General features: G+C 47.3%; 2 protein-coding genes across 6 annotated transcripts in view; one reads left to right on the top strand and one right to left on the bottom strand.

The window, feature by feature from the left end:
* Positions 1-202, bottom strand: part of LOC122924953 (thioredoxin domain-containing protein 16-like) — a 101,695-nt gene extending 101,493 nt beyond the window's left edge. For all 4 annotated transcript variants that reach the window (XR_006387467.1, XM_044276494.1, XM_044276496.1 and 1 more), the window contains exon 1: positions 126-202. The gene's annotated coding sequence lies outside the window, so the exon portion shown is untranslated. The remainder of the gene's footprint in view (positions 1-125) is intronic.
* Positions 203-526: 324 nt separating this feature from the next.
* Positions 527-17,519, top strand: LOC122937864 (integral membrane protein GPR137C-like). 2 transcript variants are annotated; one of them, XR_006389936.1, is made up of 8 exons: positions 527-933; positions 4,921-4,964; positions 6,321-6,543; positions 12,839-12,991; positions 13,404-13,529; positions 14,448-14,572; positions 16,462-16,661; positions 16,896-17,519. XR_006389936.1 is itself a non-coding variant. In XM_044293016.1 (7 exons), the coding sequence occupies exons 1-7, from the start codon at positions 616-618 to the stop codon at positions 16,601-16,603; spliced, it is 1,131 nt and encodes a 376-aa protein (XP_044148951.1). In that variant the 5' UTR covers positions 527-615; the 3' UTR covers positions 16,604-17,519. The 2 variants fall into 2 exon arrangements, 1 of the variants encoding a protein (XP_044148951.1); XM_044293016.1 differs by having other exon boundaries at positions 16,462-17,519.
* The last annotated feature ends 5,059 nt before the right edge of the window (positions 17,520-22,578 follow it).

Below are 22,578 nucleotides of genomic sequence, written 5' to 3'. Positions count from 1 at the left end.
CTCAAAAACAGGGGTGGTCCTGGTCCTACCCCAATTTTCTGCCCTGTATTCCCTCTCCAGTACAATGAATGGGAGATCTATAAGCCTGATGGGAGTTGTAGTTCCTCTCCGTCCCTGGCACTCACCCTCACGGACAGCCACTTCCCTTTCCTCCATCAGTCCCGTTCCCGCCTCCTCACCCCCCAGCAGCCAGGGTACCACTAACCACCAGACTGACAGCCCCTACAAGTCCCGCCCACCTGTCGCCATAGCGATCTCCCCCAGACCAACCACCATCCGGCTGTGGGCGTATTCTAACCCGCAGACAAAGGAGTGACAGACGTTCCAATCAACCAATCGCCTCCTTCTCTTCTCTTGGGCGGGGACACCACGGTCCAATCCGTCGCCAGAGCCGTTCACGCTCGGGGGAGGCCGGTCCGCGCTAAGATGATTGACAGACATCGCTTCCTATAAGAGAGCAGAAACGCTAGGGGGCGTGTCTACGAGTCGCCAATCGGCTGGCCGCAGAGTACCTCAAATGGTCGGGCTCAGCTGATGTCTTCCAGCGGAGTTGTTTTGAAGAGAGGGAGAACTGCGGAGGAGAGCGGTGACATGCCCCGTCCTGCCTGACTCACCATGACCGCTGCCATCCCCTGGGCAGTGGAGCTGGGGCTGACGGTGCTGTGCACGGTGCTGTGCTCCCTGCTCTTCCTGGCGGTCTACGTGCAGCTCTGGCTGCTGCTCCGCTACAAGCAGAAGCGGCTGAGTTACCAGAGCTTGCTCCTGTTCCTGTGCCTGCTCTGGGCCGGCTGCAGGACCGTCCTCTTCTCCTTCTACCTTACGAACTGTGCCCAGGCCAATGCTCTGCAGCCTTTCCCGCACTGGCTGCTCTATTGCGCCCCCATCTGCCTGCAGTTCTTCACCCTGTGTCTCCTCAACCTCTATTTCACACAGGTGAGTCGTCCTGGGGGGGCGTCTCTGCTGACTTTTATCATGGGGGGGTGCTGTTCCGCCTGTGGCCGGCAGGGGGCGCGCTGTCGTCGCCTTCCCCCGTCCTGTGATTCGAGTCTTCAGATAAGTTCTTGTTTTGCAGAAGGTGACGTCACAGCTTTTTTTTTTTTTAACTCTTTATTCTCTGGGGCTGTGTGTAAGCTTGTGCCCCCTGTGGCCTGCGGGGGGGGGGGGGGGGGCTACTAACTGGTAAATCTGTGCAGGAGGGGTTGTTTGTGCCCCCTGTGGCCTGTTGGGGGCGTGCTAACATGTAAATAGGTGCAGGAATGAGTCTCTGCTTATTTTGGGGTGCATGCTAACCCTGTGTGTTAACAGGCCTATCGGTGCAGAAGTGGGTGTCTATTTTGGGGGGGCCTTTGGACTGTTGGGGGGGTGCTGCTCCCCTATAGTATATGAGGTAAAGCTGAATGTTTCCTGTACTGTGCAGCTCAGGATGACATCACTGGTTATTCCCCATGTGGCCTCCGGGGGGCGCGTTGCTCTCCTCCAGGATGCATTGTCTTCCTTGCATGCCTTCCAAAGCTTTAATGCAATTCCCTATCTGTCCTGTGGGGGTCGTACTAATTTATTATTATAATTATATGTTCTTTTTCCTTCGGTGACATCACTGTTAAACTCTTTGCACCCTGGTGCTTTGCAGGGTGTTTGCTCTTCCTTCTGCAGGAGGCGTGCGTGTGGCTTGTCAGGGATCAGCTGTTACATGTGCAGTAATGGGTGACCTCATTGGTTAACCCCCTCCTCACCGTGGAGCTGCTTACTCATGCTTTGTCGGGGGGGGGGGGGGGCTTCCTGCAGAGATGCTGAGTTACGGTTGATGGAGGAAACCTCATCGACCAATGGGTTTATAATCTTGCAGGGTAATTTCTTTGTGATAATGTATAGCAGAGCTGAGTTTGTCGTTTTGGCATTACTCATGATACTGGTGGTGCGCAGAGATCAGCCACTGACGGGTGAAGGGAATGACCTGAATATCTGCTGACGATGGCGCCTGTGGGGGGTGGATTGGGCCACAAGTGACCAGTCCGCACTTGAAGCTGATGTGTAGGTGGTAGGAAAATGTGGAAGCGTAAGGATCTAATTGTGGCTAGACAACTGGGTCAGAACACTTCCAGCATGGCCGGACTTGTGGGGTGTTCCCGAAATGTAGTGGCTTGTACCTACCAACCAGACGTGGTGACCGGGTAACGGACGGTCAAGACAGATTGCTGACAACATTACTGGTAGGGATGATAGAGGGGTGTCAGGACGTCACAGCTGGCTTTGTACCTCCAGACTGATCGGGGCACCCGTGCTGACGCCTGACAACTTGTGAAAATGCCGGCAGTGCACATGTGGGTGTCAGAATTGGAGCAATGGAAGAAGATTGTGGTCTGAGGTATCGCATTATATTGTGCGGACAAGCAGGTCAATATGCAGCACTTACCTGGAGAAGAGATGGCACCAGGGTAAGGACTGGTCTGAGGAATTGGGTTGCATCATGTGGATGGCCGGGTACGTGTGTGCCGCTTACCATGAGATGAGATGGCACCAGGGTTAGAAGGACTGGTCTGAGAAATCGGGTTACATCATGTGGATGGCCGGGTATGTGTGTGCCGCTTACCTGGGGAAGAGATGGCACCAGGGTAAGGACTGGTCTGAGGAATTGGGTTACATCATGTGGATGGCCGGGTATGTGTGTGCCGCTTACCTGGGGAAGAGATGGCACCAGGGTAAGGACTGGTCTGAGGAATCGGATTAAATCATGTGGATGGCCAGGTACGTGTGTGCCGCTTACCTGGAGAAGAGATGGCACCAGGGTTAGGACTAGTCGGAGGCATCAATGTTCTGCTGGAAACCTTAGGTCCTGGCATCACATGGACGTGACACCTACCTAACCATTGTAGAGTATAGAAGCAAACTCTTCTGCTGCTCAGTCTCCTACTTTTTGGCACCCAGTAGGCACCAGGTTCAGTAAATTACTGTATTTCATCTATAGCAGTGGTGGCTCAGCCCCAGACTCCATCGGCGGGTCCACACTGTACACTTGTCTCCTCCACAACAGTTATGGTGGACAGATGACCTCCCGTGCACCGCGAACCTCCATCATAGCAGAATAAGGCAGGGCACGTGCGGAGTCGTCTCTATCTCTAGCTCATCATGTATGGCCACCTACCTGCTACGAATGAGGGGGGTGGAGTGAGACTTGAGGCCTCCTCCATTCTCTATATATCAGAAAAATGCTGGCACACATTGGGCATCCAAATATTTTTAAAGGGTTTTGTGGGCTGAGAATAGACCATTGAAGTCGGGGTGTCGAGAGCCGGACCCGACAACCAGCTGTTTGGGGGGTCATCAGGACTAGGCTGAGGGACCCTGCACCATTGCTACGAAGACACTGCTCCAGTAAACACCGGAGAGGCTGCTGCTCTCTCGTGAGCCCCCCCCATCTGATGGCAGGGGGGTGTCCAAGGTCACCCGTCACCCCACCACCACCAATCTGGCATTCGTGATCCTGAGGAAAAGCCATCAATATCTAAACTCGTTTAAAAAAAAAAACCAAAAAAAACAAAACTTTTGAGGTTGTCTTCTTAGGAACAAAATAAGGGTGGAACTACCAGGATAGCGGGCTATAGGGCCCGACGTTCAAGGGGCCCGTCTCCATTCAGGTATAAGGTGCAGTTAGCTATGGCCAATGGAAGAGGGTGGGATATTGAATTCTGCCCCACTGGGTTTTACTTTAGGGACCATCCTGCTGTGTGCGTTCTCCACGGCCTGCGATGTCACTGTGGGCATTACTGAGGGGTTAGTACAAGGACACTTGAGGAGCTATGCAATTATTGGGCAGCCGTCTTTAGTACTCTGCCCCCAGCAATGTCTTGTAGTCACCCGCAAAGGCTCGCCCCAAATTATTACACACTGTCCGTGTTATAAAGAAGCGGACAAGGGGGAGAGGGGAGTTTGCTGGAATTAATTATTTTTTATTTTTCTGGGGGTGCATGTGTATCTTTGTCAATAGCTCCTCGCCCCCGTGCGGTTGCAGATGGCTCCCTGCCAGCCATTACGTCACCATCCGCCTGGGTTCTGCTTTCAGCTGCAGCGTAATCTCCTTTCCTCCTCTTTTATCGCGCTGAACCATTGGGGGGGCGTTAATGTTGCTCACCGTGCACTGCCTTACTCTAGGCTGATGCGTTTCTGGCTATCAAATGGTTAACTTGCATTGGATGTAAGCGTTAATGGTACAGTAATGGCTTGGTGAGAAATATATATATAATGCTGGGAGGACATGTGTTTAGGGGGCGTCACTGGGATGAATGGTAGGATTTGGCAGACTGTATATCCCATTCAACCCCCCCCCCCCCCCATAAATCTGCACTGGCCAAGTATGACTTTGGGGTTAAGGGGAAAAGTTGGCGCTGGCTTACCTCCTGGGGGCTCTTTCCGCTGTCGGTAGGGGGGCAGTAACGTCAGGGATCGGCCACCATAATTGACATTTCATGATCCATAGGACGAGTTGTCATTCTGTTATCAGAGACCCCCCCCCCCCACAATCATCCTAAAGGGGGTCCCCTGTGTAAGTGTAGGGGTAGCGTGCTTGTGGGACCACTGCCCCATTTACTATCTGTGGGACTGACTATGGTGGACAGGTGATAAATGTTTATGGGACTTCTTCCTTTTTTTTTTTTTTTTTTTTTTTTACCCATATCCTCCACCGAGGACCAGATAATATGACTGTTTAAAACCAGTGGTCACCATTAATGGGGCTTCTTCAGTTGGCTGCATCAGGGTCATCTGGTCGGTCCCGAAGCCGTGGTCCTCTGCTGTGCAACTAGTGGGTGCATGTAATCCACGTACCTACAGTCTGTAAAGGCTCTCTGACTTTTCTCATCTGTGGCCGTGAGCTCCGGAGACGAGGTCGTCTATTAACCTTGTTGTCTGTCTTTTGTTTTCCAGGTCATTTTCAAAGCCCGCTGCTCCCCAGAGTTCAATAGATACAAGTAAGTATGAAGGTCTGACTCTTGGGGCCCTTCTACATGTGTAGAGCAATGGACTAGGATCGAACCGTTAGTTCCCGATCATTGGCCGCTTGATGTCTGTCTTAAAGGGATTGTCCTAGAATTAGAAAAACAAGGCTGCTTTCATCCAGAAAAACAGAGCCACAGGTGGTGTGGGGTATTACAGATCAGCCCCGATAGAATGGAGCTGTAATACTAGACACAACCCATGGTGCTGTTTTGGCAATAAAGCGGCCATGTTTTTCTGATGCTGGAGAACCCGCACCTATAAGTCAATGGGGGCATATCCTAGCAATATGCCCCTATTGTCTGTCATGAGACAACCCCTTTAAAGGAGCATTCTTGTTGTTGTAGATTATCCCCTTAGCCACAGGATGGGGTGTGACTATTATATCAGTGGGGGTCCTACCACTGGAACCTTCATCAATCACAAGAACAGGGGCCCCTCAGAGCGCCCCGAAGTGAACGGCACAGGAGGTCGAGCATGCACTCTATGGAGGAGCGCTGTGCTCTGCAATCCCCAGACTTCCTGGAGAGTGGAGCGGCAGTGCGTGTGCTCAACCCGCTGCTCCGAGAAGTATGGTGCACCCGTTCTTGTGATTGGTGGGGGCCCCAGCAGTGCGACCCAGAGTGGTTGATTGGATACCCCCTATTCTGAGGATAAGGGATAACTTTTACCAATCCCCTTAAAGCTGAGGGAATATCTGTGGCTAAAGGGGAATCTGAATGAATAGAATCTTTAAAATTTTCCCTTAAAGGGATATTCCAGTTTATTTATTTGTTTATAGAATAGTAATCTTACAATTTTCTTATCTACATTTTTAAAGTTCTACATGCATACCTGTCTTATGTCAGGTGGTTGACCGCTATATGCAGTAGAATTGTATAGCCCATGTAGGAGTCCTGTGTAATGTATCCATGGCTTAACTGAAACATGGCATCGGTCATGTGACTCTTCCCATCCTATAATCCCTGACCTCCAGTAAGCAGTAGTGTTACATGGGCTGGGTCAGCACACGGGACACATCCATGTGATAAGTAAATGGGACTAGTCGTGGAATCATAACTTTTGTGATTATTACAGTAACTACATTCCTGTGTATTTACATGGCCACTTGTCTCTAGGTGATTTGGAAAATGTCCACCTGTCTCTTGGTGATGTAATTTTACTAGTTTAGTGTAAGGAAAAATAGATCTGCTTCCAGCTCTCCTATAGATGCATTTTACAGGACTAAACTGGGCCATACCATTAATTATTTTTTTTATTTTTATTTTCTCCTCCTCCTTAGGGAGAGGCTACTGTATGGATATAATAATGCCCCCCTGCCTCTTTTACAGGATCCCGCTACACTTCGGGTTTCTTATCACTAGTCTCGCCTTCCTGGTAGTGAACGTATCTTGCATATTGATTGGTAACGGGGAGGACGACCAGCACGGATGGATCACCATGGTCAGGATGATCTTCAGCGACTGTCTCTTTGCTGCCTGCTCCATCTCCCTGGCCAATAACACCTATAGGATCGCCAACATGTCTCCGGCCTACGTTTACCTAGAATCTAAGGTACGTCTATAGACCGTCAGTGTTGTCGTGGGGAGGCCGGGCCTCTCATTGCAGCTGAACCGATCAATTTGGTTCTGCCTGTACTAGAAAACCGCTGCAGTCTGATGGCAGAATCCTTCGTCCCCAGATCTGATACAAGGAGCCCATTGTCCACGTGTCGGCAATATCCACGCTGGCCGTCCCACTGCACCTTTATGGCAATACTAGGAAAATCCAAAGTTAGTTAGATGTATATAAAACTTTTAATTATATCATCTTTTAAAATGGCCCTCAAGATAGCTCATAATAGTACAAAAAAGCCTTTTGTGTAGTAGGAGAGGTAGTGCACGGCGGCACGTTTCAAATGGAAACCGTTTGTCCTACCGGTGGGTTCCAGGATGAGGATATCCCATGGAGGAGTAGAGTTGCTGCAAATAAATTGGGAGTTGGGACTGCCTATCCCTGGTATTGCCCACAGGTGTGGGTGCTAAACTGGCCCTGATAGCCTAACCACAGGGCACCCGCGACACTGTCTGGAACCTTTCCCTAAATAGACTGGCCCTGATTCGCCCTATCCTAGTTAATCCCTACATGCATGTTTCTCTTTCAGATGAGGTGAAAAGCTCATCAGGGGAAACACGGATTTGCTAGGCATATGTTGAGCAAATACAAAAATAAATACTAATGAGTAATAGTGCAAGCAATGGGTTTCTGTCAAAGCACCTTAATGCTCAAAGGATCCAAGAACTAAACCCATAGTATGGCTCAAGTTCAGAGAAAATACAGGGGGTGGGAGATGAACGCCCCACTCCTCCAGAAACTGGGGCCCGATGCTACCCCCAGGCTAGGTATTTCCTAAATAAAGCGCCCAGCCCGCCGGTATTTGAACATGAGGCCTGGCTCCCTGAGTGGAGCCGCACTGGTGCATGCGCGGTCTTAGGATCGCAAGTTGCCGGGTAGCAACGTCTCTTCCGGCGGGGTGACGTATGATGACGTCACTGTTTCGGATCACGCTGGGACATGCGCGGTCCTTTCCGATAGGGTTGCCGGGCAACTGGGACGCGTTCCCGGGGTCCTGTCAGTGATGCGGCCCTAGATATAGGGCCGTGTAGGGAATTTTGGCATTTGACACGCGTAACTATTCATAAGGTGACCTAGACATCATGGCACAAACATACTGGACATGGAATATTGAGGAGATAAAGCCATGGAAGTAAAAATAAAAAGACGGGGGGAATATAAAGAGAAGGAAGAGGGGTATTTTGAGGGACATTAAAGGCCCTAAATATAAAGAGGCTGTTTACAAAATAAACATTGTGTATAGATTTAAATGAAGCGGCTAGGGTACTTTCACACTAGCGTTTTTCTTTTCCGGCGCTGGGTTCTGTCCTAGGGGCTCAAATCCGAAAAAACTGATCAGTTTTATCCTAATGCATTCTGAATGGAGAGTAAGGCTACTTTCACACTTGCAGCAGGACGGATCCGACAGGCTGTTCACCATGTCGGATCCGGCCTGCGGCTATTTCGCCGGACCGCCGCTCCGTCCCCATTGACTATAATGGGGGCGGGGCGGAGCTCCGGCGCAGCACGGCGGTGCACAGAGAAAGCCGCCGGACTAAAAAGCCTGCAGTACTTTTAGTCCGGCGCCCTTTCTCCGTGCACCGCCGTGCTGCGCCGGAGCTCCGCCCCCCGTCCCCATTATAGTCAATGGGGACGGAGCGGCGGCACGGCAAAATAGCCGCAGGACGGATACGACATGGTGAACAGCCTGTCGGATCCGTCCTGCCGCTAGTGTGAAAGTAGCCTAATCCGTTCAGGATGTCTTCAGTTCAGTCTTTTTGACTGATCAGGCTTTTCAGAAAACCGTAGCATGTTATATTTTTACCTCCGGCCAAAAATCCTGAAAACTTTGACTGAACGCCGGATCAGGCCTTTTTCCCATTGACTTGCATTAACGCCGGATCCGGCACCGTGTGTTCAGTCAAACCGGATCCGGCTTTTGCATGTTAAACCCGAAAAAATTTGAAAAAAAAAAAAGTTAAAGTCCATAAATGGCGGATCCGTTTTCCAATGCATTTTTTCATTGTGGTAAAAATCCTGATCAGGATTCAAATGTGATCCGTTTTCACATGTTTTTCCGGATCCAGCGGGCAGTTCCGGTGTCGGAATTGAACGACTGATTTAAACAACGCTAGTGTGAAAGTAGCCTTAAGTTGAGCTGTTCGTTCAAACCGAGGGGAGAGACTGTACGCAGAGTGGAAGTCCAACGGGCTTAATGTTGTAAAAGAATGCGGTCCCAATCGCCTCCACGAATTGGGGGTCGGACTGCTTCTATGTCCGTGACTTTAATGCACCTGGGGCTACCATGATGGCATCCATGGATATGTCTGTACACAGCCGAGTCCCTCATATTTTTAATATCCCCACGGTGTTGTCTGCGTAATTCACGTCTGGTCTTGCCTATGTATTCTTTTGGTAATCACAGGTAACTTTATAAATTACTCCCCGGGTGCGACAAGTGATGAAGTCCCTGATGGGACATGCACGTTGTAAATTGGTTCTGTAAAACGACTTGCCAGTTTGTATTGTGCTGCAGGCCACGCAGCCACTGCATCTGAGCGGCCTTCGGGTTTGCGGTTCAACCAAGTCCCACTATGGGCTGTAGTGACTGAACAAGGAGGTCCTTTAGACTACTGCCCTTTCTGAATGTAATCCGTGGATGTTCATGAATTATGTCCCTAATATCGGGATCCATAAGAAGAATGGGCCAGTATTTAAGGCCCCCCCCCCCCCTCTGGCTTGGTCTGCAGCCCCATCAAATGTGGCGAGAAGACGAATATTTTGGTCACCCTCAGTTTTTCTTTTGGGTGCCAGCAATTCAGCATGGTCTGTGGAGATGGCCGCCTGGTATGCCGTTCTAAGTACATTGTCGGGGTACCCTAGATAAAAATCTGGCCCTCAGATCATCTGCTTGCTGAACAAATTCTGTCTTTTCAGAGCAGTTTCGGCGGAGGCGCAGATATTGTCCACATGGAAGGCCTCTCTTGAGGTGTAGGATGACTACTACATTTTGCGGCCCGCACGTCGTCTGCACTATAATAGAATATGCCTAATCTTGTCCAATTAGGACATGTTCAGTTTTTTTCGGGAACGAAAATGCGGCCCCGGAAGTGCGGGTCTGCATTTCCAGATCCAGGCCGCACAATGTGCGGCCCCATAGAAATGAATGGGTCCGCAATTCCAGTCTGCAAAATGCGGAACAGAATTGCGGACGTGTGAATCTGGAGCCTCATCAGAGGGTTTAATAGCAATTAAGGGGTCATTTCTCAAGGAGTTGATTGTACACGGGAGGAATGGGAAGCAATTTCGTGGTGGGGTAGTGAAGGTAGTTTAGATAAATCTGCCGATACAACTTGATAGAAAACATCAAGACATGATACCCCTCTCCAGTGACATATATATCTTACTTTTATTTATTTTTAGTGAGGTAAATGGACCCTCTCCCTCAGGATGGCGACTTCCTTCCGCCAAACTGTATTAAATTATCAGAGTAAATCCAAAGGGATCCCCAGGTCCTGACTCTGCCGATTATCCTTATTCTTAAAGAATTTGTGCAATCTTAACTTATGGGCAAAAAGTTGTAAGTCCTTAATCCAAGTAAAGACATCAAAGCGACGTGTCGGGATGAAGGCGAGACCTTTACTTAAAACGTTTTAACAGGATGTAACAGTCTTTTATAAGTTACCGTATTTTTCGCCCGTAAGACGCACCCCATAAGACGCACTAGGTTTTTGAGGAGGAGAATAAGAAAAAAAAATATTTTGAACCAAAAGGTTTGCTTTTGGTGGGTTTTGAACTTATGGGGGGGCATCTGTGGATGACGCGCTGTTATGGGGGGCATCTGTGGATGACGCGCTGTTATGGGGGGGCATCTGTGGATGACGCGCTGTTATGGGGGGGCATCTGTGGATGATGCGCTGTTATGGGGGGGGCATCTGTGGATGACGCGCTGTTATGGGGGGGCATCTGTGGATGACGCGCTGTTATGGGGGGGCATCTGTGGATGACGCGCTGTTATGGGGGGGCATCTGTGGATGACGCGCTGTTATGGGGGGGCATCTGTGGATGACGCGCTGTTATGGGGGGGCATCTGTGGATGACGCGCTGTTATGGGGGGGCATCTGTGCTATCCACAGATCCCTGCCCCTCCTCACAGCAGTATTCATATGTAAACTGTAATCCTTAACTTTAAAGTAGCGCTATCCTGTGTACTACTACTATCAAGCTCCCGTAGCAGGCAGAGCGGCCGGCAGCGTAACGTCACGTGCCTGCTTTATTCATAGTGGGAGGAGCATGCACGGGATGTGAGTGACGTTACAGCTGCCGGCCGCTCTGCCTGCTACGGGAGCTTGATAGTAAGTGGTAGTACACTGGATAGCGCTACTTTAAAGTTTAAGAGGTTAATGATTACAGTTTACATATGGATACTGCGGTGTGTGTGGCGGGGCCTGGTGTAAGAGTACAGTGTTGCCGGCCTCCAGCCCCTTATTCTCTAAACTCGGCAAGATCTCTGTACGGTCTGTGCTTGCGTTCTCTTAAATAGTATTGACGTTTTCAACAGCGGTCGGTCTGCAATTGCTTTTCTTTTACTGGTGAAATCTGGGTCCTGAGAGAATGATTTTGGGACCTCAATTTGGGCTTTTAATTTGCCACTGAGTTTTTCCAAAGTAATTTTCTCCCCTTCTAGTAACAATGTCATGAAATGCAGGGAACTAGTGGTAGCTAATTGTTCCCAGCGACTATTAAACCCGGGACTTCTGTGTTTTTATTCACAGCGATTAGTAAGATTCTTAGGCCTCTAGGGACCATCCTGTGTTTAATGTAGTTGTTGAGACTCTGGGTTTCCCACCAACGAGATGCTGTATTTTTCGCCCCATAAGACGCACTCCCGCCCCTGCGTCTTATGGGCAAATACTAATGAAGCGCTTCATTAGTACCAGAGGACCTGGAAGCGGTGAAGGCTCTGTACTCACTGCTTCCTGGTCATCGGCTCGGCTTAAATGGGGCTGTAAGCTGAGGTCTGACCTGAGGTGTAATGGAAATTACCTAGGTGCGTCTTATAGGGTGACAATTACGAATGTTCCTTGTATAGTTTGTTCAATTCTTTGAATGCGGTTTTGAAAGGTGAAGTGAACTTCTTTTGGACATAAATGATTTCAGAGAACACTTCCTTGGCTTCATTAAGCCATGAATCCGTATTAAGGCCACCAGCCAGGAAACCTGCCATGCCAGGAGTTATCCAATACAAAATGAGGATGAGAGATACTGAAGTACATATACTACAGATCACCAATATTGCAAAAGGTGTACTAGGAAAGTGATCTAAAATTAGTTAGATGTATATAAAGGCTGCCCCCCCAATTTAAAGGGCTTATATTTAAAAGGAGAAGTCCTATATAAATCACTGTGGCTAATGCATTGGTAGACATGGAAATTAAAACTTCAGGATTTCTCAGAATCGGTCAGACTGTGGCGCGTAGAGTCCACGGCAGCTGAAAATAGTGTGTGAAACTGAAAAAAATTTCCAGTATCGGCTTATTAGTGACTTCTGTGCGTTTTATAGCTTTACTGATGGCAAAGTCCTAGCAGATGACCCTAAAACCATATCTAGGCCCCTCTCCTTTATTGAGGCCACGGGGGGGGGGGGGGGGGGGGGTTCTCTCTTGCATGCTGCCTTACTGCTGAGCGTTTGCATGTACACAGCAGCCTGTATGCAATGAGAACAGCTGCAGTGTAAAGCATGAGGGATGTACAGAGCAAAAGCCTATGCTTCTAATAGGAAAGTGCACAATTTATAGCCATGTCCTCATGTAGCGGAGAAGTTTTTTTTTGCCTAAGAGCGCATTCACACGACTGACGGCCATGTCTGTTTTGTGGACAGCAGACGCCGGCTGTGTGTACCCGGCACTGTGGTGCAGACCCATTGATTTCAATGGATACGCAAGATGTGGCCAAAGATGGGACATGTCCTATCTTTTGCAGACTCGAAAGGCATCACACAATACCCAATACTGTGCCTATAAATGGGGGTTTACCAGGAACTCAATATTCATAGCCCTTCCTTAGGGTAGGTCTTCTTCAATATCAGATGGGTGGGGGTCCGACTCTAGTAATGCCTGTGCAGCTCGGCCCTATCCAAGGTATAGAAATGCAGTACCGGGTACAGCCACTACAGGTGTGTGGCGCTGTGCTTGGTAAACAATGAAGGGGAGCGTTTTTGTTTTGTGTTTTTAGGCCTAATCTGTTTTTTGTCTAGGGCACCTCTGGAAGCCAAGCCGTTATAACCGGCTCCATAATCAGCGTACTGTATATTCTGAGAGCTTTGTACAACTTGGTCGTGGTCTCCATCCAGCCAGAAGACGAGCCAAGCCCCTTCAGTTATGGCTGGAGCGGGATCTTCGCTGATCATGTGAGTAATCGCCAATGTTGGATTATGATACCCCGAGGGCCCTCTGGAGTATATCACATGGGATTTGTGTAATGGATAAGCTTATTTTGGGGTGCGTGGCGGTAACGGTTGTGGCCACCCTATTAGCCAGACTATAGAGCGGCCACCTCCCAGCATTGCTCTTTGGAGATAGTGGTTGATTTGAGTGAGGGTCCCCCCAGCAAGATGCCTTCAGCCTGAAGGATCTGCTCTATAAACAATCTGTATACAATGAGCGCCCCCTAGTGATGGCATTAGGCTGCCAGAATTTTATTATTTAATGCTGTGATCCTGTATAGCTAATGTTTGCATTTGTTACATCTGTTGGGAGGGGGTTCTGCATGTAGGGGTAGAAAGGGTTAATATGAAGACTCCCCCCTAATGTCTCCTCCAGGCTGTTACAGAAGAGACTAATAGTCTGGAATATCTGATTTTTGAGATTGTTCTCCTGGTCTGCGAGTTCCTGCCAATGAGCCTGATGGCATACTTCTTCCAGGCCAAGAAGCTGAGCCAAAACTTGGTGAGTTCATTTTCCGTGGCCAGTCAGTCTTTTCCTTTAAAGGCTATGGATGGATATTTTATTTATCAACTTTTTTTCTAATGGTTTAAATTTTAAAAACTTCCTACCGTTTTGCTTTGCGGAGTGTAAATCCTTCACTTAGCCGCTGAGTTTGTTGACTCTGACATAAATCTGTCACCTCACTGCTTCGGTATTTGACAGCTTTCTCTGTTGTCCCCGTCCCTTCTGTGTCTTAGAGAAAGCAGCAGGGAGGGGGAGGAGGTTGTACACAGCAGATCAGTGTGTGGGGAGGGGTGAATTCATCCAAGGAGGGCAGCTCACACAGCTTGTAGATGGGGAGGAAAGCGCACAAGGCTTTTTTTTAGTGGAATAATCATATCCTGTAGAGAACGCAGGGAACAATGGCAGACTATGCGGGGTGAGGGAGGATCGCATTTCTGGGTATCGGTGTCTCGGTACAAGTGAGAGGTGATTATGTGCTGTAAAAAGATAACAGTTCAGAAATGAAGCTATGCTAATAAATGAGAGCTGGTGAAGACTGCAGCATCCTGGAGTCACAGATCCAACATTAGTGGTGGACATGTCTACACAAGAACAGTCTGAAACAAGGAGTTGTATAAAGATAAATTAGCTCAGAAATTAAACTCTGCCGATAAATGAGAGCTGGTGAAGACAGCAGCATTCTGGAGTCACAGATCCAACATTACTGGAGGGACATATCCACACGAGAACAGTCTAAAACTGAATATTTGGGTATGGGGAGTGAAGATTACAACCTGAAACCTAGGGCAACCTTTTCCATGTCAAAGGTGTCCGTAGCCTTTAAGACTTTTTTTTTTTCAATGGAATAGAATCCCAATTTCTGTGGGCCCCGCTCGTCTATGTACCCCACTAATCCAGATTTTTCTGTTTTTATAGGAACCAGCTGGTATGGTAAATAGTCACAGCTTCGGGTCAAGAGCGTACTTTTTTGACAATCCTAGAAGATACGACAGCGATGACGATTTGCCCAGACTGGCGGGTGCCAGGACGGAGAGGGGAAGGTAAGACCCAAAGTACCATTCGGACTGGAAATTTGTGTAGAACTTTGTGCTCAAAACAAGAACTTCACGGGGGACTACTGCAGTTAAAGGGGTTTGCTGGGACTTGGAACTTGGATATTGATGGCTTATCCTCAGGATAGGTAATCAGTATGAGATCAGTGGTGATAAGGGGGGGGAACGACTCCTGGCACCCCCACTGGTGGTTGAAGGATGGCCATACTGGGGTACAGTAGCTCAGCTGCCATTCAAGCAAATTGGAGCTGAGCTGTAGTAATGCCTGCTTCGGAAACTACAGTGGATGTAGACTTCTGTTGTATAGTTTTTGTGCTGGCGGCTGCCTAAAACGCCTTTATTGGAGGGTGTGCGGGGAGTCTGAGCCCCACCAGTTTGATATTAATGACCTGAGTCCCAGAAATCCCCTTTAAACCCTTAGTGACCACCCATACGCCTTTTTACAGCGGTCACTAAGGGGCCTTAGGCTGGGCTGCCGCTTTTTTACGGCGGCCCAGTCTAAACGCTGCACGGGTCCCTCTCACATGAGAGCCGTAGCCCTGCTATAATAGCCCGGACCAGCAGGAGTGGCGATCCGGGCTGTTTAACACTTTACATGCTGCGGGCAATGGTGCAAATGTGATCGTGGAGTTCCAATATGTGTGAAGGCTGGCTGTGGTCTCGTGTAGGCCCCAGACCAGCCTTGAGTAATTTCCAGCAGGCTGCGCCTCTGTGGCGCATCCTGCTGGTCAATGTCAGAATAGCATTGCCATCAAAATGCATTGCAATCAAAATACTGTCTGTTATTCTATTAAAGGGGTTGTCCGAGTTTTATTTATTGATGATCCTATCCTCAGAATAGATCATCAATATCAGATCGGCTGGGGTCCGAAACCCGGCACCCCTGCCGATCAGCTGTTTGAAGAGGAGGCGCGCGCCGTGCCAGCACTGCCGTCGCCTCTGCAGCGGTGAGCAGGTGTAATTACACCTAAACATCCCATTCATTTCTATGGGACGGATCGTTCCCATACACTTGTATAGGAGCGATCCGTCCCATTGAAATGAATGGGACAGTTGGCAGGTAATTACACCTGCTCACCGCTGCAGAGGCGACGGCGAGAAGGTAAACAGTGAAGAGGAGGCAGCGCTGCCACGGCGCGCGCCTCTTCAAACTGCTGATCGGCAGGCGCCGGGTGTCGGACCCCAGCCGATCTGATATTGAAGACCTATCCTGAGGATATGTAATCAATAAAAAAAACTCGGACAACCCCTTATGTGGTAAAAAAAACCTACTTTTTTTAAATAAAAAAAAATCCATAAACGCTTTATTTAAATTTTTTTTTTCTCCATTGAAAATACGCTTTTCAACAAAAAAAATCTTCCCCATATGTTTGGTATTGTCGCGTCTAACGACCCAAACTACATAAATATTACGTAAACTATACCCTACGGTGAATGCCGTAGAAAAAGCTTTATTTACTTTAAAATGATACCAATGAAAAATACAAGTCGTTCCGCAAAAATCAAGCCCTCACACACCTCTATAGAAAGAAAAATAAAAGTTATGGGTCTTGGGAAGCAGCAATGCAAAAAAAATATGTTTTTAAAAAGGGGTTTTATTGCAAAAAAAAATATTATAACGTAAAAATGCAGTGGCAGAACTGTGTACCCCAAAATGGCGCCATTAGCAACTACAACTTTTCCCGCAGCACACGACAGACTCTGCAAAATCGTGGCCAGGATATCCACAGCAAAGTGGATGAGACCCTACAAGCCTCATTGACCCAGACTTTTAAATCTAAGCATTACCCTTTAGAGGACCCCTTGATGAATTTTCTGGAATGACACACTGTATTTTGGCTTGATTTATGATTTATATATATATTTTTTTTTTTCAGTCTGTCATCCACCCCGAAATCCTCCGGATGGTATGGAGCAATATGTCCGACCAGCAGCTGTGCACTGGCCCCACCTCTACTGAGCGAGCCGGCGTCAGGGACTCCTATCCTGTTCACATGTGGAGCGAATACGCTGGCGTGACCCTACTGACAGGACAATGACGTGTGCACCTTCTGCAGCCGCCTGCTGCTGTGACACAGTAAGGCGCGTCCGATAACTTATGTTTACGTTAACGCCGCGTTTGTGAATTCCACATTCCGTATTTTTTATTTTTTTCCCCAAGACTGACACCCGGTCTTGGTTGCAAACGTCCTTGAGACTTGCTGAGGTATTGGAGAGGTCTTCAGGAGCGGAATGGCAGCCGGCAGCTCTCGCTTAAGGAATTCTGTAACCGTGCGTTTTTTGTTTTTTTTTGTTTTTTTTTGCACATTAGTGTTTCATGTGGAAAGACTGATTCCTGCCATCTCCAGACACAGGAAACCGAAAGGATTGAAATGCCTTCAATCATCATTGCAGGCAAATTCTCCAGAAGGCTTGATGGTGTCTCTTCTAGGTTCTGCACTAGTAAGTTGCCGCCCTTCAGTTTAAACCAAAATAAAATGGAGGAGCAACTAGCCTAACGTCATGACGCATCAACGTGGATGTAATGCTCCCCCCCCCCCCCTTCCCCCCCATCCTCAAATCTCTGGCATATTGAGGGAGGTACATGGTAAAATTCTTGCTTCCTGCAGCCACCACTAGGGGGAGCTTACTGCATAAATCCACTGAGCTTCATAATAGATGCAGTGAGCTCCCTCTAGTGGGCGTTGTGTGCAGCAGTGTTATATTTTACATGCAGATCCATGCAGGAGATTTGGAGCTCTGTATGAGCAAAGTGGAAATCCGAGCCCTATAACGATACATTCAGAGGTTATTGGGCACAACATGAGGCATCTGCTGCAAATCCATATGTGTTAAAGTCCATCTGTCAGCAGATTTGTACTGAGGACACCAGCTGACCTGTTACATGTGCACTTGGCAGCTGAAGGCGTCTGTTTGTCCCATGTTCATATGTGCCCTAATTGCTGAGAATAATTGTTTTGCTATATGCAAATGAGCCTCTAGGAGCAACGGGGGCGTTACCATTACACCTAGAGGCTCTGCTCTCTGCAACTGCCACACCCTCTGCACTTTGATAGGACCAGGCAGTGTAAACATAGTCACTCCTGGTCCTGTCAAAGTGCAGAGAGCTAAGCCTCTAAGTGTAAAGGTAACGCCCCCATTGCTCCTAGAGGCTCATTTGCATGTATTAAAACATAATTTTTCTCAGCCATGCAGACACATATGCACATGGGACCAACACAGATGCTTTCAGCTGCCAAGAGCACATGTAACAGGTCATTGTAATGTGACTAACAAAAGAATGGAAAATAACCCCAATATTGGCGCCAATCCTATGATTATTGCTGTGAATACTACAATAAACGGAGAATGATAAAATGCATAATAAATTAACTTTTTTTTCACACCCACCTAAATATCCATAGATGCCATAGTTAAAATGGTGTCATAGACTATAGGCATAAAATCATAGTAAAAGGGAAAAAAAAATCGTAACCAAAGACTCTCTTCACCAGGGAGGTGTTTTGTGGGATAAAGCTCAAGACGCCTACAAAACTAACCTCTCGCCTGGATCGCTCGTAGAATCTTAGGAAGAATGGCACTCCACAGTGGGGACTACTTGTAAATTCCTTTAATAGTAGCACAGGTATGGCTCAACGCGTTTCGGGGTTACATTAATCCCCCTTTATCAGGAGCAGTCACAAAGCGAGTGCCGTTCTGCCGAAGATTCTACGAGCGATCCAGGCGAGGCAGGTTAGTTTTGTGAGTGTCTTGAGCTTTATCCCACAAAACACCTCCCTGGTGAAGCGAGTCTTTGGTCGCACCATTTTTTTTTTTTTTTTCCTTTTACTATGATTTTATGCCTATAGTCTACTACACTATTTTAACTAAGGTGTATATATGGATTTTTAGGTGGGTGTGAAAAAGTTATTATGCATTTTATCATTCTTTATTGTAGTATTCATCATGGGATTGGTGCCAATATTGGGGTTATTTTCCATTCTTTTGTTCGTCACATTACAATTGCCCATGTAGTGGCACACCCTACATATACAACCACCTTTACGCTCGCATCCATATTCGTCCGTCCTTTGGTGCCCTGCAGTTATTCCCGGACCCCTTTGGAGATATTTCCCAGGATTTTTCATACCCCTGACTCGTGTAACAGGTCAGCCAGTGTCATGGGTACAAATCTGCTGACAGATGCCCTTTTTAAATGCATTTGTGACTTTGGTAACCTCTCATCTATGGCATTTACTGCAGCAGTGATTTCCGTGCACTTGCCTGCCGCATCTGGCTGTCACTTAAAACGTGCCATTGTTTCGCTTTCAGAAACAATTTACTGGGTTAATAGATTTGTCTCTGAAAACCGGTCTTGCCCCATGGGTCAGGGAATCTGAGTGGTGGCATCCTAACGTCTGGTTACTGCAGGTGACGGCCACAGTCGTGCTCTCAGAACCTAATTTATTTGTGTATTTTTTTTTTCTGTACTAAAAGTAAAGTCCTTTTTACTACTTTGACTACTTCAGTATTAAGTTCTTTTTGTACTGAATCTGTGGCAGATGTGATGGAACAAACCACAGCAGCAGGTGAAATGTTAGCCCGGTGCAAATGAAAGCCATTAGGTGCAATATGTGACCCCCCCCCCCCCCCCCCCCCCCCATAGGTGTTGTGTGGGGGTTGCAGTACCGGCATACAGCCAGTGGAAAGGAGGGCGCTGTAATCTTAAAGGTCAGACTCAGGAGCCACCCAATACTGCAGATATTTGAAAGTCCATACTTTTAGAGGGGTTGCACAGGATTGGAAACATAGGGCTGCTTACTTCCCAAAACTGCGCCACACCTGGCCATAGGTCTTATGTGGTATTGCAGCTCTTCACCATTCAAATAAATGGGGCCGAGCTGCAATACAACACACAACCCATATGCAGGGGCGGCACTGTTTACAGGGATTTCTAGACAATGGTGTCCTGTTATGTACGAAGGATACGACAGGCAGCAGAAAACCCTGACATCTGCAAACCTACTATAGAATGGCTCCCTCTGCTGGTTGTGTAGGGAATGGCGCTAGTTATAAGCAAGTACTAGAAATTACACTCCTTGCCCTAACATTCCCCCCCCTCCCTCTCTTTGTCAGGTTTCCATTTGCAGTTTCTTAACTAATTAGTAAAGGTTTTTGCTGCTTGAATATTCTTACAAATTCTGCATTGCAAACAAGTGAACAAATTGTGCATTGTGCAGTCTGGACAACGAACGCCTTTATGTCAGCGGGGGGGGGGGGGGTTTAAGTATATTTAAAGGTCTCCTCCATTTATGCATGTTGCAGCTGATGCCAATGTTGTCATGGAAAAGGGCCTTTTTATAAGGACTGGGTTGTGAGGTATGAGGCATAAAGTACCTCCATGTCTATATATTGGGTGTTCTTGCTGTGCATCGGGGACAGACTGCGCTAAAGAAGCCCATGCTCCTCATCGGTGGTGCAGGCACTGAACGGTGTTAAAGGGGTTGTCCAGGATTAGAAAAATGTTGCTGCTTTCTTCCAGCATCTGCCCTGTCCACAGAAGTGAACAGAGCCGAGTAGTAATACCACGCACAACCTATGGACAGGTGTGGCGCTATTTTGTATTTTTTTTTTTTTTTTTTTTTTTTTAACAAAGCAGCCATGTTTTTCTTGTCCTGTACAGCCTGGAGGTCCTTACTAAATGGTGACAATTTAATATTTGCACTCGGGTGAGCTGGATTTCTCCAGGGCCATGCACTAGGGCGGCAGTACCGATAATGGATGGTGGAGCATTAGCTGTTTAGAGAGTACCTCTACCTGCCCCATCCAGGGTGAGACAGACTGGTTGCTATGGATGTTGTTGGACAATGAATCCCTAGCAACCAGACTGTCAATCCTGTGCTGACATTGGAGAGGGGGTAAAGCCGCCTGGCAGCAGTCATATCATTTAACTTTCTGTAAATATTCGGGAGGACCTTTCAGAATACCAGGGTCTCCATTGTACTCGCTGACCCTGTCTTAACCTTGCAGAATTACTTGCACTGATTTTTTATTTTTATTTTTTTTTTTATCTCAATTTCTTATCCATTCTCACGGGAACATCTGCCATCTAAAAATGGCTTTTATCCGTGTGTTTAAAATTCTGTGTATTTGCAATATCTTCACCTTTTCTGTGAGTTTTATGTCCCTTTTTACTCTTCAGTGTCTGACTCTATTGCTACATGGAAACAGTCAACAAGCTGCTTTTAACGGATCTTAATGTGGCAAAACTGTGCTAGGAGAGTCATACAGCATGCTGCCCTGTTTAACCCATGACTGAAACCTGACAGATCCCATTAATAGGGGGTCAACGGATTCCATGACAGTTTATCCTGTCACATGACTGTGCTGCTGGTTTTCCTATAACAGAAATATGTAAAAGGTGTTGTGGGGGGGGGGGAAATTTCATTTAAAAAATAAAATTAAATTTTTCTTGCTCTTCTAAGGCGGAGCGTCACTTTAGTTGTAACTGTTGGTTAGTTTATATTGTCATTGATGTGCACTAATAATACACTTCTAATTAAAGGGGGCCCCCCCCCCTTGCCGGCTTTTGATTAGTTGCACTAGGTCATGTCGCAGTGTGAATGGAGTTATAACCAGGGCTGTGGAGCTGAGAAGCCAAAGTTCAGACTCAAACTCTTTTATAAATGGCCAGTAATTTAGTAATAATTTCCCTGTAGTAAAACGGTGACATTGGCCTTTTTCTTACTATTGTGTAAGTAATCGGTGACTCAGAACTAGAGGAGTGAATCTTATGTTCTGAAATTTGTTCACTTTTTTGGGGTGGTAAAAGCAGAATTGCGTTATAGGTTCTGTTACTACGGATCAAAACGCAATTCTATAACAGAATTCCTTTAGAAGTATTCCATCATAGTAGAAGTCTATGGGCTGCATAATGGGACGGATCTGTTTCGCAGCCCATGGACTTCTATTATGATGGAATGCCTCTAAAGGCATTGTTATAGAATTGCGTTATGGTCCGTGGTAACGGAATCCATAATGCAATTCACATTTTTTTTTAACCACCAAACGAAGTGTGAATGGATTTCAAAATACGACACTTGCTCATCTCTACTTTGAACCTAAACCATACTTATTGGAACACAATTTCTGGAATTCCTGACATTATCTAAATTCCTGTAAGTAAATACACAATGCTCTATACACTTAATAACTGGAAAACTGTTGTACGCTTCATATTGTAAGAAATGTATGGATTTGTCCTCAGCGAAGCGCTATATGTATGTGCTGGAGACGCAGAGAATTCTGTGCAAGTCTAAATGGGAATAAAAAAACGCTGTATTAAGTTCTCCTCTTAAAGGGGTTGTCTGGGAATTAGTAACTTTTTTTTCACAGGAGTCCACAGCCTCTGCTATAGAAAGAGTCACTTACCTGCAGCTCTGCTCCTGCGCACTCGCCTCTCCCCTCTTTTGGCACGGACATGATCATCTGCTCCACTGCAGACAATGATTGGTGTCCACAAGAGACACATCACCAGTGAAGTTCGTTACTGGCTGCAGCGAGGCAGATGATCATTACCGCACCGGGGACAAATAAAACAAGCTGCGGACTGGATGATGGACGCACCTACGCTGGTCCTGCATACTTGTGTAAGTATGGCTCTTGCCATAGCAGAGGCTGCAGTTACTTATTCATAGACAACGCAGTTTAATTCTGTCTTCGGTGACTGCAGGCATGACTAGTTGTGAACTTCCTCTTCTGGTCTTCATGCCTGCGCATGCGCAGCACAGTGTCGGGCATTGTAACTAAGGAGCTTGGAGCAACATAAAGGTATAGAGTGGGGATCAGCAACCTCTGACACTCCAGCTGTTCTGAAACTACAATTCCCAGAATGCTCCATTCACTTTTATAGGGCTTGTAAGAACAGCTGAGCATGTTTGCATGCTGGGAGTTGTAGTTTCACAGCAGCTGATCCCTGGTATAGATTTTATGGGACAGGAGTGAACACAGGAAAG

The sequence above is a fragment of the Bufo gargarizans genome, chromosome 1 (genome assembly GCF_014858855.1).
Source record: "Bufo gargarizans isolate SCDJY-AF-19 chromosome 1, ASM1485885v1, whole genome shotgun sequence".
Classification (NCBI taxonomy): Eukaryota; Metazoa; Chordata; class Amphibia; order Anura; family Bufonidae; genus Bufo; species Bufo gargarizans.
The sequence above is the reverse complement of the archived record's forward strand: the minus strand, read 5'-3'. Positions and strand labels throughout refer to the sequence as shown.

Bases quoted from the DNA above. Each gene is read 5' to 3' on its own strand.
- LOC122937864 (XM_044293016.1), top strand. From the start codon at position 616: ATGACCGCTGCCATCCCCTGGGCAGTGGAGCTGGGGCTGACGGTGCTG. The intron at 4,965-6,320 runs GTAAGTATGAAG...CCTCTTTTACAG, and splicing joins CCAGAGTTCAATAGATACAA to GATCCCGCTACACTTCGGGT. The intron at 14,573-16,461 runs GTAAGACCCAAA...TTTTTTTTTCAG, and splicing joins GCCAGGACGGAGAGGGGAAG to TCTGTCATCCACCCCGAAAT.